General features: G+C 45.1%; 1 protein-coding gene across 1 annotated transcript; it reads right to left on the bottom strand.

Moving 5' to 3' along the window:
• Window positions 1-935: 935 nt before the first annotated feature.
• On the bottom strand, window positions 936-7,671 carry skida1 (SKI/DACH domain containing 1). Its single transcript, XM_034572660.1, has one exon. The coding sequence runs from the start codon at window positions 6,433-6,435 to the stop codon at window positions 3,922-3,924; it is 2,514 nt and encodes an 837-aa protein (XP_034428551.1). The 5' UTR covers window positions 6,436-7,671; the 3' UTR covers window positions 936-3,921.
• Between the last annotated feature and the right edge of the window lie 5,574 nt (window positions 7,672-13,245).

Below are 13,245 nucleotides of genomic sequence, written 5' to 3'. Positions count from 1 at the left end.
GCTTTTTTGCATTCAAGCTATAAAACTCTCTTTAGTGCAGCGCACTAGTGTTGTTTAGCTCCGGCTTATGGAAGGTGTTCCTCTCTGCTTGCATAAACCTTGAGTGCAGCTTCCATGCACGCACCACCTCATGCGCAGTGGTTTGGGAATGGCTGCATGCGTAAATGTCTGCGGTTAGCCTCTTGTTATTATTGCAGGCTCCGAAGGGCCACCACGTCTTCCGTCTTCTCTCTCTCTCTCTCTCTCTCTCTCTCTCTCTCTCTCTCTCTCTCTCTCTCTCTCTCTCTCTCTCTCACACACACATACACACACACACACACACACACCCACACACACACGGGAAGGGAATCCCTCTCTACGCTGTTGGAGTTAAACCATGAACATATTACATGTGCTCATCTTTTAACTAGGCCTATATTTAACACAATTGTTGGTTTAAACTTCCCACAGTGTAGATAAGCATGTGAGGTCCATTTCCTTTCAAATCAGAAACCTCAGAAAAACCCTTACTGTGTCCAATTGAATATATACGTCTGATTGTTCATTAATACCTTCATCATTTAATGTGGTGCAGAGGAGACGAAATTAAAAAGTGGGGGAGATTTTATGTCAAACTCTGTAGGACGTATCAACGATGAAAAGCAGATGTGTACCCAAAATAAAAGATTATTAAAAAAAAGAAGGAAAATATTTTATTTCTTTAATTTCATAAACCTCTCCTATGTAACGCAAAATTTAGGACAATTTCCCCATAATTAAACCTATTTATATCCCCATGCACACACGCACGCACGCACGCACACACACACACACACACACACACACACACACACACACACACACACACACACACACACACACACACACACACAGACAGACATAATTATAACAAATACCTATCCTCCTAAAAAAAGAAAGAGAAAGTAGTCATGACATTTACACTCAGTCGCTTTTAATGAATGCTTCATAATAAAAAAGAAAGGGAAAGTGCTTCAGAAATCCACCGTTCAAGTTTCCATTTCGAGTGCAGCTGTACTATATATATAGATATATATATTCACAACCCCCCAAAAAATTCAATATACAAGAAACCTCAGAAAACTTCACAAAAATAAATATTCAGTCTCATATAAACAACCAGTGACTTCAAATTCCATGTCAAAAAAGCTGACCTCAAGTATTGTATATAAAAAAGAAAAACAGGAAAAAGTGGATGAGTGAGAGAAGAGGAAGAGGAGGAGAAAGAGGGCGTGCAGCCTCTATCTGCAGCACGATGCAATTGTTTACATTGATAGCGTCACTGTCAGGGCGCTATTTGTCATAATGGTGGAAAAAAAAGGGGTCCTCCCAACAGGCCACTACCACCATCCCCGTCCGTCAGCCGTGCATTGTGAGCGCTGCGTGAGAATAGGCTGGTGCGTCATTGGGGTGGTGAGGGTGGAGTGTGTGTGTGTGTGTGTGTGTGTGTGTGTGTGTCAGAGAGAGAGAGAGGGGGGGAGGGAGGGGGTAACCCGCACAGCTTTACGCACGGCTATTCCTCTTCCTCCTATGCCGTGCAGCCTGTGCTTTTGACATGCGGATTAAAGGTTGAAAGCTTCGCTCTTGCAACACAGCGACCCCCTCCCCATCACCCCATACCACCACCGCCACCCTCCTCCTCCTCGACCCTGTGCAACCCCCTCCGTTTTACTGCTGTAGCCTGCACAAACACACACACACACACACACACACACACACACACTCACAGCTTGTGTCATATAGCTCCAGAAATATCCTCTTTACAGGCTGAGAATATCTTGAGTTCAAGTTTGAGTTGTTGGCCCCAGCCTCAAAGTAAAGGAAAAAATAAGGCCCACAGTGAGCTGGTGGCTTCATGACTGAACAAACATCTTGTGCCAACGCTGATTGAGTGAAACTTGCTATTTGGACATCTTTCCACCTTCCCCCCAAACTCTCTCTGACTCTCTCTCGCTGTCTTTTTTTTAAACTTTACAATCACCCTTTAAATAGTTCCTACAATCCTCTGAATGAATGTGCCCCCTTTTTCGCTGCATGTGCTTGTGAGGAGGCTGACATCATTCTCGGGGCTTTGGGTTTGTTGTGATCCGGCTCGCCATAAGCTGGGCCTCCTTTCCTTTTGTGGCTGACAGAAGCCTGCCAATTAAGCAGAGTCCGGCCATTAAAAGCATCCAGGCATGTAGGTATAGTCCATATACCTACATGTAGGTGCAGCTTGAGCCTTTAAAAAGTGTGTGCAACTAAAAATGTGGGGGCTACATGGGGTAGTACATTCACTGAGTCTACATTGATGTGGTAATTTGAGATTATGTGAGGAAAGCATATAGGCTCTTAAATTTAAAAAAAGCTAATTGTATTTTGGGTGTATCAGCCAATAATGGAGGAATAAATGGCGTCTTTATTCCTCAGATGGAGAGAATTGAATTCTACTAAAAACAGAATAATGAACAACACTGGAATCAGCATATAGGAAACCAAAAAACCTAAAGAATCCTCAAAAGCGCAGGGAATTGAATGCACCTTGTTGGTCTTTTTGTCTACATCCAACAGTCTTATCCTTTTTATTTCTTGTTTTTCTTTCTGTCAACATCCCCCCACCATAATGTCCCATGCTGTAGTCAGACACCACTAAAGCTAAATCAAGACCCCCCAATGGTAGCAAAGTGCAATCACTTGTGCTTTGTCGCATTGTTTCTGAGTAGCCAGTGTAGCTATAGAAGGTGTTTCACGCGTTTTTGGTGCTGGTTCATTTATTTTTCACCCCTGATTCACATCCCACATGGAAACCCTATCTTGGACATCGCCATTTGTGTGTGCACGTTATTTTTCCTGATTTATTTTCGTGCGCCTGAACGCGTGAAGAGACGCAAACCTATGGCACAGATATGACGCGCAGACGCCACCGGTGTCCAAGAGGATTTGACGGGGACACGAACCGAGTGTGTCGCGCTGTGAAGGTCTGAGCCTTATTCCTTCATGTGATTGTCTGAGTACATAAGGCCTGTGTGTTGTGTCTGGGCCCTGCGTCTGTGCGCCGTCACACACGTTAGGACAACCAGGAAATACTGCGCAGAAAAAAAATAAAAAAACAAGACTGAAAACCAGATCACAAGCACTCTGGAAAAAAAACCACAACCACCAGGAATAATTCCCTGTCGAATCTAATAAAGGCTTAACTGTGAGAAAGTATAGATTGACACTGATAAAACCCATTTTCATAAGAATCCTCTGAAGCTGAACACTTGGAAACCAGTGTGGCCAAGCTGGACAGCGTGACACTCATGAAAGAAAACACAGCTTTTAGTGGCACAGAATTGGAACCCTGACTTTTTCTTTCTTTGTTTCTTGATTTAAATCAAACTCAGCACCATCTTAAACTAAAATTAGCCTCATCCCAAAGAATGCTGGGATTTCCCCCCTCTTTTTTCAGACAAAGCACAAACCACTAAAACCCTGGCATCATACAATCCAACAAGTCGAAAGGCGAAGAAGAAACAGTCGAGTTTAGAGAATAATAATTATAATAAAAAATCAAGTAAACACAACAATGAGAACCTAACATATTGCTTAGGGTTGGTAGCTTATTAAGAAGAAAAAAAACACAACTTTTTTAAGCGTAAATCCACGAGCGGTGTCTCACAGTCCCGTGTGCGTGAGGCTCCGAGAGGGGGGCAGATCTTGTAGGTTTTCCTCCATCAAACTTCAAAACAAAGCAGGAATGTATATCCATTCACAGGAAGAAAAAAAAGAAGAAGGGATGAGGGGGAGGTGGAAAAAATACAGACCGACAAAAGTTTGGAGCAGTTCTGGTGCGCTCACGTTAAGACTCTGGCTACGATTGTGTTGGAGATGGACACCGTGGTGGGGGCTTTTGTTGTTTTGCTTGTTTTTTTTTTTAAACCCTCAGTATTTCCTCGTTCTCTGAGTGTGTGGGGGAGGGAGAATGTGGACGCCTGGCTGCCACCTCCACACGGGGTGGGACGGAGGGGGAGGCCCGGGGCCCCTCAGCGAGTTCAGGGAGTAAGCGGGGCACAAATCCCCGTCGTTGCCAACAACCAGCGACGGCGGGGAGGGGAAATTCGCCATCAGGCTGAAAGGCATTTTTGCGGCCGGTGCTGCGGTACTGGCGCTGCTGCTGCGTTTGCGTCTGCTCGGTAAATCCTCCGTGGACGCCTCCTGACGAGAAGAGGAAGAGGAGCATGAAGAAGAAGAAGAAGAGGAAGAAGAAGAAGAAGAAGAAGAAGAAGAGGAGGAGGAGGAGGAGGAGGAGGAAAAAGAAGAAGACAGGGCAGCCTTGTTGACCCTGGGCACGTTTTGTTTTGTTTGCAACCTGGAAACTCGGGCTTTCTTGTTCCCCAGCACCGCAGCCTTCCAGGTTTTGTGTCTGTGCCCCCCCTCCTCGGTGCACGATGGGTCCTGGGTGCTGCTGCATTCCTGAGGGCCACATGGGGACCTGGGGGCCACATCAGGGCTCTTATCTGTGGCTTTAATCCCGCTATTGAAAAAGTCCCCATGCTTGATGAGGGCACCGCTGATATGCAGGCCATAGCTGCTCTCCGCTTTATTGTCTCCTTTACATTTGACTACAGAGGCCTGGCTCTGGTATTCATATTCATCACAGCTTTCCTCCACTTTAACTTTCACATTGTGGAGGTTGAAGGGAGGTGTCCTGGCCGCCCTGCCGCTGTCCGAGTGGGGGGCGGCGGTCACAGGGGCCTCCTCCGTCTCGGTCTTTATTTTCCTCAGTGGGGTTGGCAGTTTTAAGGTGGTGACTTTCGCCTCCCTTTTATCGGCACATTTGGGAAACATGTCCTGGTCACACTGTGCGCTGAGTCCCGGGGGGCATTTGATGGGATACCCGGGTGTCCTGCGTGTGGGGTGAAAGGCCTTGCTCCGGGTGAGTCCCGGTGAATAGGAGGGCAGCTCCACATCAGGATCAGCATCACACGCCTTTTCCCTTTTGAAGCTCTCGCCCACAGCTGAGTTAAATTTTGGTGGCTGTATGGGTCCCAGGTCCTTTCTGGATTCACTGCAAATAAATTCACATTTTTGCCTTTTCTCCTGTCTGCTGTCTCCCGTGTGTGGGGGGGCAACATGACCCAGTGTCCTGTGCTGCTTCTCGTTGTTGTAGTGAAATGTGGGCTGCAGGACCAAAGGTGCTTTACTAGTGGTGACGCTTTTGGAGAGAGACCCGACCCGGGCGCGTCTGAACCGGATGCTCTGCACCGAGACCCGGCTCGAAACCGAGCTGGAGTCGGACTGAGAGGAGCTCTCCTCTTCTTCGGAGCTGACCTCTGAACTCTCCGACTGGGTGTCATCCTCATCCTCTTCCTCTTCCTCCTCGGAGCTCCCGGAGTTGCTGGTGGTGGAGAAGCCCGACCCAAAATCCGAGTCGGGGTACGCCCGGTCCGAGTAGGTGCTGGACTCGGTGTCGCTGCTGTAGCTCTCCGGGAAAGTCTGCTCCTGGTGCTGGTGCTGCTGCTGGTGGTGGTGATGGTGCTGGGGTCTGGGGTGGAGATAGAAATCCTGGCCGAGGTGGAAAGCACCGAAAGAGGTCCCGTGGCTGCCGGTTGGTTTGGGTTGCACGAGCAGCACCGGCGGTACGTGGTGGTGCGCGTGCCTGCTCCTGCTCCACGAGTGCCTCGCGCTGTCCTTGCCGCCGCCCCCCTCGCGCCTCCTCTTCCTCTTGTGAAGTAGGTCGCCGGCGGAGCGCGAGAGCCTGGACTGAGCAGCTATGGCGGACTGGAGCACCACGGGCTGCCGGCTCACCGCGCTCCGGTAAAACGAGTGCCTTTGGCTCAAAGTAACGCAGTTCCCTGTTATTTTAGATGTTTCATAGTTTTTAAAGTGTTTGTGACCGGATTTAGTCGCCGCACGGAAATCCCGTCCGTGGGTTTTGTGGTAAAATTGAGGTAGTTTGGAGTCGGTAAGGCAGGGAGCCAGCTCTCTCCGCCTGGCCGCCTTGCTGTGGAGCGCGAGAGTCTCCGGGACGCCGTGCAAACTGAACCAAACTTTCTCCCTCCACAGCTCGGCGGCGTCGGCGCTGAGCAGCCCCGGGGACGCGTCCACCTCCCCGGGGGGAAGCGGCGCTTTTGCTTTCCTTTTGTTGGACTTCAACACCCGCTCCGTCTTGCAGGAGAAGTACAGAGCCTCCACGTCCTCCCGCGATATCAGCGTGCACTTCGCGGCGTGGAAAGCTATTGAGTTTATTGCCTTGAGCTTGCGCAGCTCCTCCAGGTCGCAGTGGTGCTTCTTCACCTTCAGGTGGTCCATGCGCTTGTGCACCGTGGTCCGAGGGATGTTCTTCAGCAGGTCGGTGAAGACCTGGGACAAAGCAAACATTTGCTTGCCTTGGATGAGCAGGTATCCCAGTCTCACCCCTTGCATTTCCTCAAAACCACACTCCAGGTCTCCCATGTTTCATACAACAGCTCCAATGTATTTAATCCATGTACAGTCACTCTCAGTAATGCTGTGGATTTACGCGCAAATGGCATGGGGGTCGTGAGCTCAAGACATCCTGCTCATACCTTTAATCCACACTGCTGCTGCTGCTGCTGCGTCATGAAAATGTAAACTTTGACATGCGGAGTTAAAAGGAGCTGCCGGTGTCTCATAGGTCGAACGAGCCGACAGCATCCACTCGTCGCCTCTTGCCCCGCACCGGCATGGTGGAGGAATGCCGATCCACGGATGCGTCCACCAAGCCGGGGGGCTGCTCCTCTGCTACCTGCCTCTGCAGCCGGCTCCACTCCCCTCTGGTCGGCAGCAGGACGGAGGGGTAGGTGTACACCACTGCCTCAGCCAGAGGGATAAAATAGGGAGAGAGGAGAGTGAGAGAGAGAAGAGGGAGGGAGGGAGCTGTGAGGGTGGAGGGGAGGGAGAAAGAGAGAGAGAGACAGAGAGAGAGAGACAGAGAGAAAGGGAATAACAGCTAAAATGCAGCTGCTATTCTGGCTGCTGGTTGAGCCACAAATAAAATGACACAGAGGGGAGGTGCGCCAGTCTGGAGACACCTTCATCAATTAATGCCCCCGAAGTAGACGCCCATTGGACGATGCTGACAGGTGATGCAATAAAAATGGATACCCCCACCACCACCCCTACACACACACACACACACACACACTACTACAATAGTTCACAATTGTGCCCCCACTCTCCGCTGTTTAAGTAAATGATACAGTTATTGCAAGTTCATATATCAAAAGCTAAATAAAGACCTGATAATAAAATTGAATCCCCCCAGTTATTTGCGTGTAAAGTAAAGCCGAGCCTGCAAAGAGTCGTGATTATAGACCGGAGTGTGTTTTTGCTGTTATTCCCCTTTGGTCCACATCAACATGCATGCAGGTCGTGCATGGTCCTGTACGCAGTGGGGTTGCATGTGCTGGTGAAATGCACGCTCCACGTATTTCAGACGGTCCCGTGAGTGTGTGAGTGTGTGTGTGTGTGAGGGAAGTCAGCACCGTTTAAAACAAAGATATTTGCTTTTTTACACTCGGGGAGCTGCTGTTCCACGTCCACGCTGCTGTTGTTCCTCTGACCAAGACTCAACTCTTCTGCTTTAGTTTTCTCCATATGAATTCTTCCTCGTTGGTTGCCTATACACTGACCTACTTATACAGACTATGTAGGTCTATTTGTCTGGCTACACCATAATGAATTAATCGGCATTCGCAATTTTTTTTCTCCCCCACCTTTTCCCTTTACATAATTTATCTCGTGTGTGTGTGTAAAAATAATTTGAGACATGCTGTACAATTCAGGGTGTTGCCCTGCTAATATGTATTTACGCATACAATTGTTATAGTTGGAATTGTAAGTGTGTATAGAGCGAAATATATTAAGTTAATGTAAATTTAGTGGAGTCATTGTAAAGCGTTAAATCCCTGTTAACCCCCCCACCCTGGTAAAACCATGAGAACAGTGATTGGACCAAACTAAATGTGCAGAGTCAGGGTTGCTTTTCCCACATGATTTTCGAGACAATGTGAGCACACATCCAATCAACGAGTTGTCGCTTAAAAATACATTTATAACTCGAAATCTTGGAGCGATAATTAGAAAAGAAAACACACAGTATATTATATTAAATATGAAATTGATATCGTAATGATATTATGAATAGGGGTGTTGTTACTATCAACGTGTTGCAACATGGAGGAGCAGGAGCCTGCATTGGTTATTGTGGGATTACCGAACATGTCACTCTGCATGTGGGCGAATTTATTTCTAGAGATCTTTTTTGTGTGTGTATATGTGTTTGTCCTGTTCACGTGTACACATTTAAATGATGCGCAAGGTACGCACACAAACACACTCACACATACACGCATACGCACTCACACACACAAGCATGATTTCCAAGGAAAATGAAAGTATGAACATGCAAACACACATATACACAAAAAGACGCGCAATTAGAACGCATGGGCACATCTAATTGACACACGCAAACACACACACACTCACGCAAACACAAGCAAGATTTCCATGGAACATACACGTGCAAACACAAGCATGACACATAAGTACACAAAGAAAGACACGCGCAATCTGAACGCACGCGCACATCATATCGACACAAGCACGAACACACGAAAAATAATTTGAATTCACGCACACATTTTATTGGCACGCGCACGCACACACGACGAGAGTATTTGAAGGCACGCGCAAACCTTACTGATGCACGCACACGTCTAAATACATAATTGAATGCACACGCAAATCGTATGGAAATACGCATGCACACACGCACGTATAGGGGGAAACACGCGCAATTTGAACCCCCCCCCCCCACACACACACACACACATAGCATATTGACATACACGCACACACACGTGCACATAGGCTACACGGACACGCAGAGGAACCACAGGCTGAGAGCACCACCCACACTGCTGTCTAAATAATATGACTGTGTCCTATATAACATAGACTAATTGTTTGAATTAGCAGTAAGACTACGGAAGCCTGCTTTGACTGGTTATTGTGTTTCGCCCCTGAGCCACATTTTCCCAGCGTCATGTTCCGTCTTTATTCTCCATATAAAACCCGTGAATCCCCTGTGACCAGAGACTGGGCCGAGACAAAGACATGGACGTGCTCATCTCCACAAGACGATTTACTCATTTTATTTCTTATTTGTTTACCTCAGTGTTGACTAAATGTTGGCCAAGCGTTTACTACAGCTCCTCGCTGGAGAAATATCCTAAAAATACAAATCCCTAAAATGCTCCGATGAATGTGGACTAAACATTTGTTTTCCCCAGTTTTTTATGGTTAACACTTTTTTATGGTTAAGCTATTAAATTAGAGTGTATTGCCTCGTGGATGAAGTCATTGAGATATCTGAGGACTTACTTTGTATGAGCTTACTATATATTCGATAAGCCATGAAAGCCTGTTTTACACTGCGCAAGTTGCTTGAGGGCATTCAGAGTTACACTCAGTGTTTTGTGTGTGTAAATATCAGTGTATGCAAGTCTTATCCACTGTCCAATCACTTTATTTATCTCCAGTATACCTCTGTCATCTGTCCTCCTCCACCGTTTGGCATACAACCTGCTCGGTTTGCAGCAGAACTCGCCTCTCACGCACTGCTCCGTGCACCCACCAGCGCAGAACACGTGGGGATTCACGGCAGCTCACTGAAGGTCCACATCCCCCGGGGGAGTATAACTCCCGTACAGTCACCGTGCACTGCAGGAACCCACTCGATGCGCTGCTTCATCACCGGGTCCTGGCCACTGCACGTCTTACACCGCTTCATGAATCTGGGTTTACAATACGTAACCAAACTCATTGTTTTCTCTGACCACATCCAGTATGGCTGCATCCAAGGAAGTAAACATAAAGCAATCTAAACTTATTTTATCTCATTCTCTACTCTCTAAATTCTGCATTGATCCAAATTGAACAGTCATCTTATGCACTTCTTAAATTACGCAAAGTTGTGAAAATTGCACAGACATTGTGGACCAAGACGTACCGTCAGGCAACTGTCATTGAGATAGATTAAACTATAGCTTAATAATATTAATGAATTTTATAACTTTCTTAAGGGGTTTTGTCAAACATGTCTCTCAAATGTAGCCTGTTCTGATCTATCCGTTTTATTTTCTCCCACTCTGGTTCATACACTCAAATGCCCCACGCTGGCTCTGTTATCATTGTTTTTTAAATTCATGCTATCACCGCATCTCACGGTTTGAAACAATGACCAAATCATGTCATAATTTATGAATAAAAATAATCGTGTGTATTTACATATATTTGATTATTCCCAATTAAGATCGGGCCCTCTTTGTTATGCAGATTTGGGGATACGCCAGATGCCACAGGGCACTTATTCCCAATTCCCTCCTCCGGTCTCTCCCTCTCTGTCCTGCGCCTGGATGATGGCCGGATCCGGAGGGGAGGAGACGATGCAGAGCGGCCGAGAGAGAGAGCTCAAGCTCGGTGGAGGTTTCCTGCAACAGCCCGCTGAGTGCTGGTGATGCAGGTGAAAAAGCCTCGGACAAGCAGAGGTTGGATTTTGTGGTCTCATAGAAGTGGTGGATATTCCAGTCCGCTTGATTTGTTGCCTGACCGAAGTTACAATGCAAGGGTTGATATTCACTTTAATCTCAGGGATATGTTCATGGACACGAGTTAAGCCTGCGTCAGAGCCATTATAATTTAGGTTCAAGATAACAAGATAAGAAGTAATACAATAATCCCTAATGTAGCCCACATAGTATCAAAGCAGTAAAACAAATAGTACATTTAGTAAAAAGGACTCAATTGTGTATATATATATTACACACACACACTACTTAAAGTTATACTACAATAAAGTTATATTCATTAATTAAGATAGACAGGGGCTTGGAAGGGATGGAAGTCGGTTTACGGTAAGGAGAAGCACGCACGAGCACACACACGCACACACACACACACACAATCTGAATCTATTGATGGAGGAATGAATACAAACTTCAACTTATACCTATAATTATACGAAATCTGCATCTCCAGCACGTGCAAGCACGCACACACATACACACGCACACCACCAGTTTTTGTGCAGTGTAACCAACATTTTAACTGGAGTGAATTTATTAAAAATGTAAATAAAGTAAAATGAAGAGTAAATCAGACCATGTAGTCCTTAATTTCTTTATGAAATGTGGATCCAAATGGACAAAGTTAATTCCGATAAATCAAACCACACACACACTTTACGCAGTAGCAACGTCGAAACCAGTTTCTTTCAGGTTTATTTAACTTGTTCATCTGGTGAATTTCATACATTTTTATGAGCTCGCTGGCCGTAAAAGGAGAAAAAAAAAAAAATCTTTCGGTTCTCGCGACGAACTCTTCCAGTTCTCTAACACTCATCAAACCAAACGTGGTCCCTTTCTGCTCGTGCAGCCCCGCGGCTCGTTTGCGCAGTGAGTTTTATGGAGACACTTGGTCAAGGAGGCGCAGGCTCTCTCTTGTAAGAGCATTTAGACTTTTTATGACACAAACCCACTGGCCCATGCCAAAACAATGAATTCCTCTCTCTCTCTCCACCCCCCAGCAGCCCGGCAGAATGTGATTTTACATGCAATCCGAGCCTGAAGTGTGTGGACAGTGGGTGGGGGGAGGGGCTCTCTTCACCTTTCACCCCGCCGTGTTGGAACTGTTTGTATTTTTTTCCTTCTTCTTCTTCTTCTTGTTTTCCTGAATGTGGTTTAACTAAATGATCACGATGGCTTGGAAGCGTTGGGTTGTTCAGGTCATTTTCACTGAGTTCAGCTTTTCCACATTTCACACTTTTCCCACATCAGGAGTCTGTGATTCAAGATCTCATTACACTCAGGTACAATGGGATTGTAAGAGGCTTCTCTCTTACAATTTTCATCTTGATATAAGACACTTCACTCTAACAACATATTTCCTAACATATATAGAAACATAAGCATGAAAAAGCAACATAACATAACTAAATACAGATGATAGATTAAAGAAAATTAGCAAGATATAGAAGCAAGTATTTGACTGAATTAGAAACACCCTTAAACAAATAGAAGATTGCTGATCAATTATCCTCATCTTGGTCTGTGACAACATTCACAGTTCTTCAAAATACAGAATGTTAACTGTCTAAAACCCTGAGAAAGATGTGCAGAATATATAGAGATAAAATATATCATTTAATATATCTATAAAGCCTGGCATTGTAGCTATAGGGCAGGATGATATGGTCAAACATATTATCAAGATAAAAGTGTTCATATCAGATGATATCAATAATTATCACAATAAATGTCACAGTTCATATTTTTTGTGAAACACCTTGTAAAGTTTGTAATTCATATTTCTTTTAAGTTTAAAGGCTGGTTTTTGCTCCTGAGTGAAAGTTGTAGTTTAAAACTCATGAGCAGAAAATGAAACACACTTGATAAACAGCAAAACCTTTGATAAAACTGAGGTAGATAACTAATGTGTTTGCACAATGCATGAGAAATATATTATTATATATCAAACCTTTGTTATAGCTATTGATTGAAAATTATATTGCGATAGTTATTGATATTGTTTTATTGCTCAGTCATATACAGCCTATAAACTGCCAGAATAATTATCACTCATGTAAATGTAATGAAGCATTTAGGTTAGAGCAAGTGAATAATCTTAACCTTAAAACTTACTGTATTAGTTGTATTTGTGCAGCAGGGAGAAGATGTGACTCGTGATTACACACAACTGGCACAAAAATTCAGACGTTTGAATCCAATAGACATTTGAAAACAGGAAAAAAGTGTAGTTGTGAAACACTGTTGTCCTTGTTTCAATGGCAAATGAAAGCTTAAAGAAAAATAGTCTGAATATGGAATAGCCAGACTGTGTGAAAATTGATCGAGCACATCACATGACACATATTTTCCTGAACTTAACACATGTACATGCATACCATACATACAGTGGTAGACTGTTTATTTTATACATACAAGTAAAATATTCGGTACTAATTAATAAAGGGGAAAAAAGCATATGGCATCATTTGGAAAATGTATATAAAAAAAGGCTTCAAAATAAAACCCCTTTACTTACCTGTCAGCAGTTATTTGTTGAAGTGTAGTCTGTGAAAACAATCCTCTCAGACTGCTTTAGTTTTATGTTGAGTTCCCCATACAGGCACATGCACGCGCCCACACACACACACAAAAGTTTAAGGAGAAAATTTGG

Source organism: Hippoglossus hippoglossus, chromosome 20 (genome assembly GCF_009819705.1).
Source record: "Hippoglossus hippoglossus isolate fHipHip1 chromosome 20, fHipHip1.pri, whole genome shotgun sequence".
In the NCBI taxonomy this organism is placed as follows: Eukaryota; Metazoa; Chordata; class Actinopteri; order Pleuronectiformes; family Pleuronectidae; genus Hippoglossus; species Hippoglossus hippoglossus.
This window is presented reverse-complemented; position numbering and strand designations above follow the sequence as displayed.

What these genes read in the sequence shown, in the direction of transcription:
- skida1 (XM_034572660.1), bottom strand. Translation starts at nt 6,435, where the DNA reads ATGGGAGACCTGGAGTGTGGTTTTGAGGAAATGCAAGGGGTGAGACTG.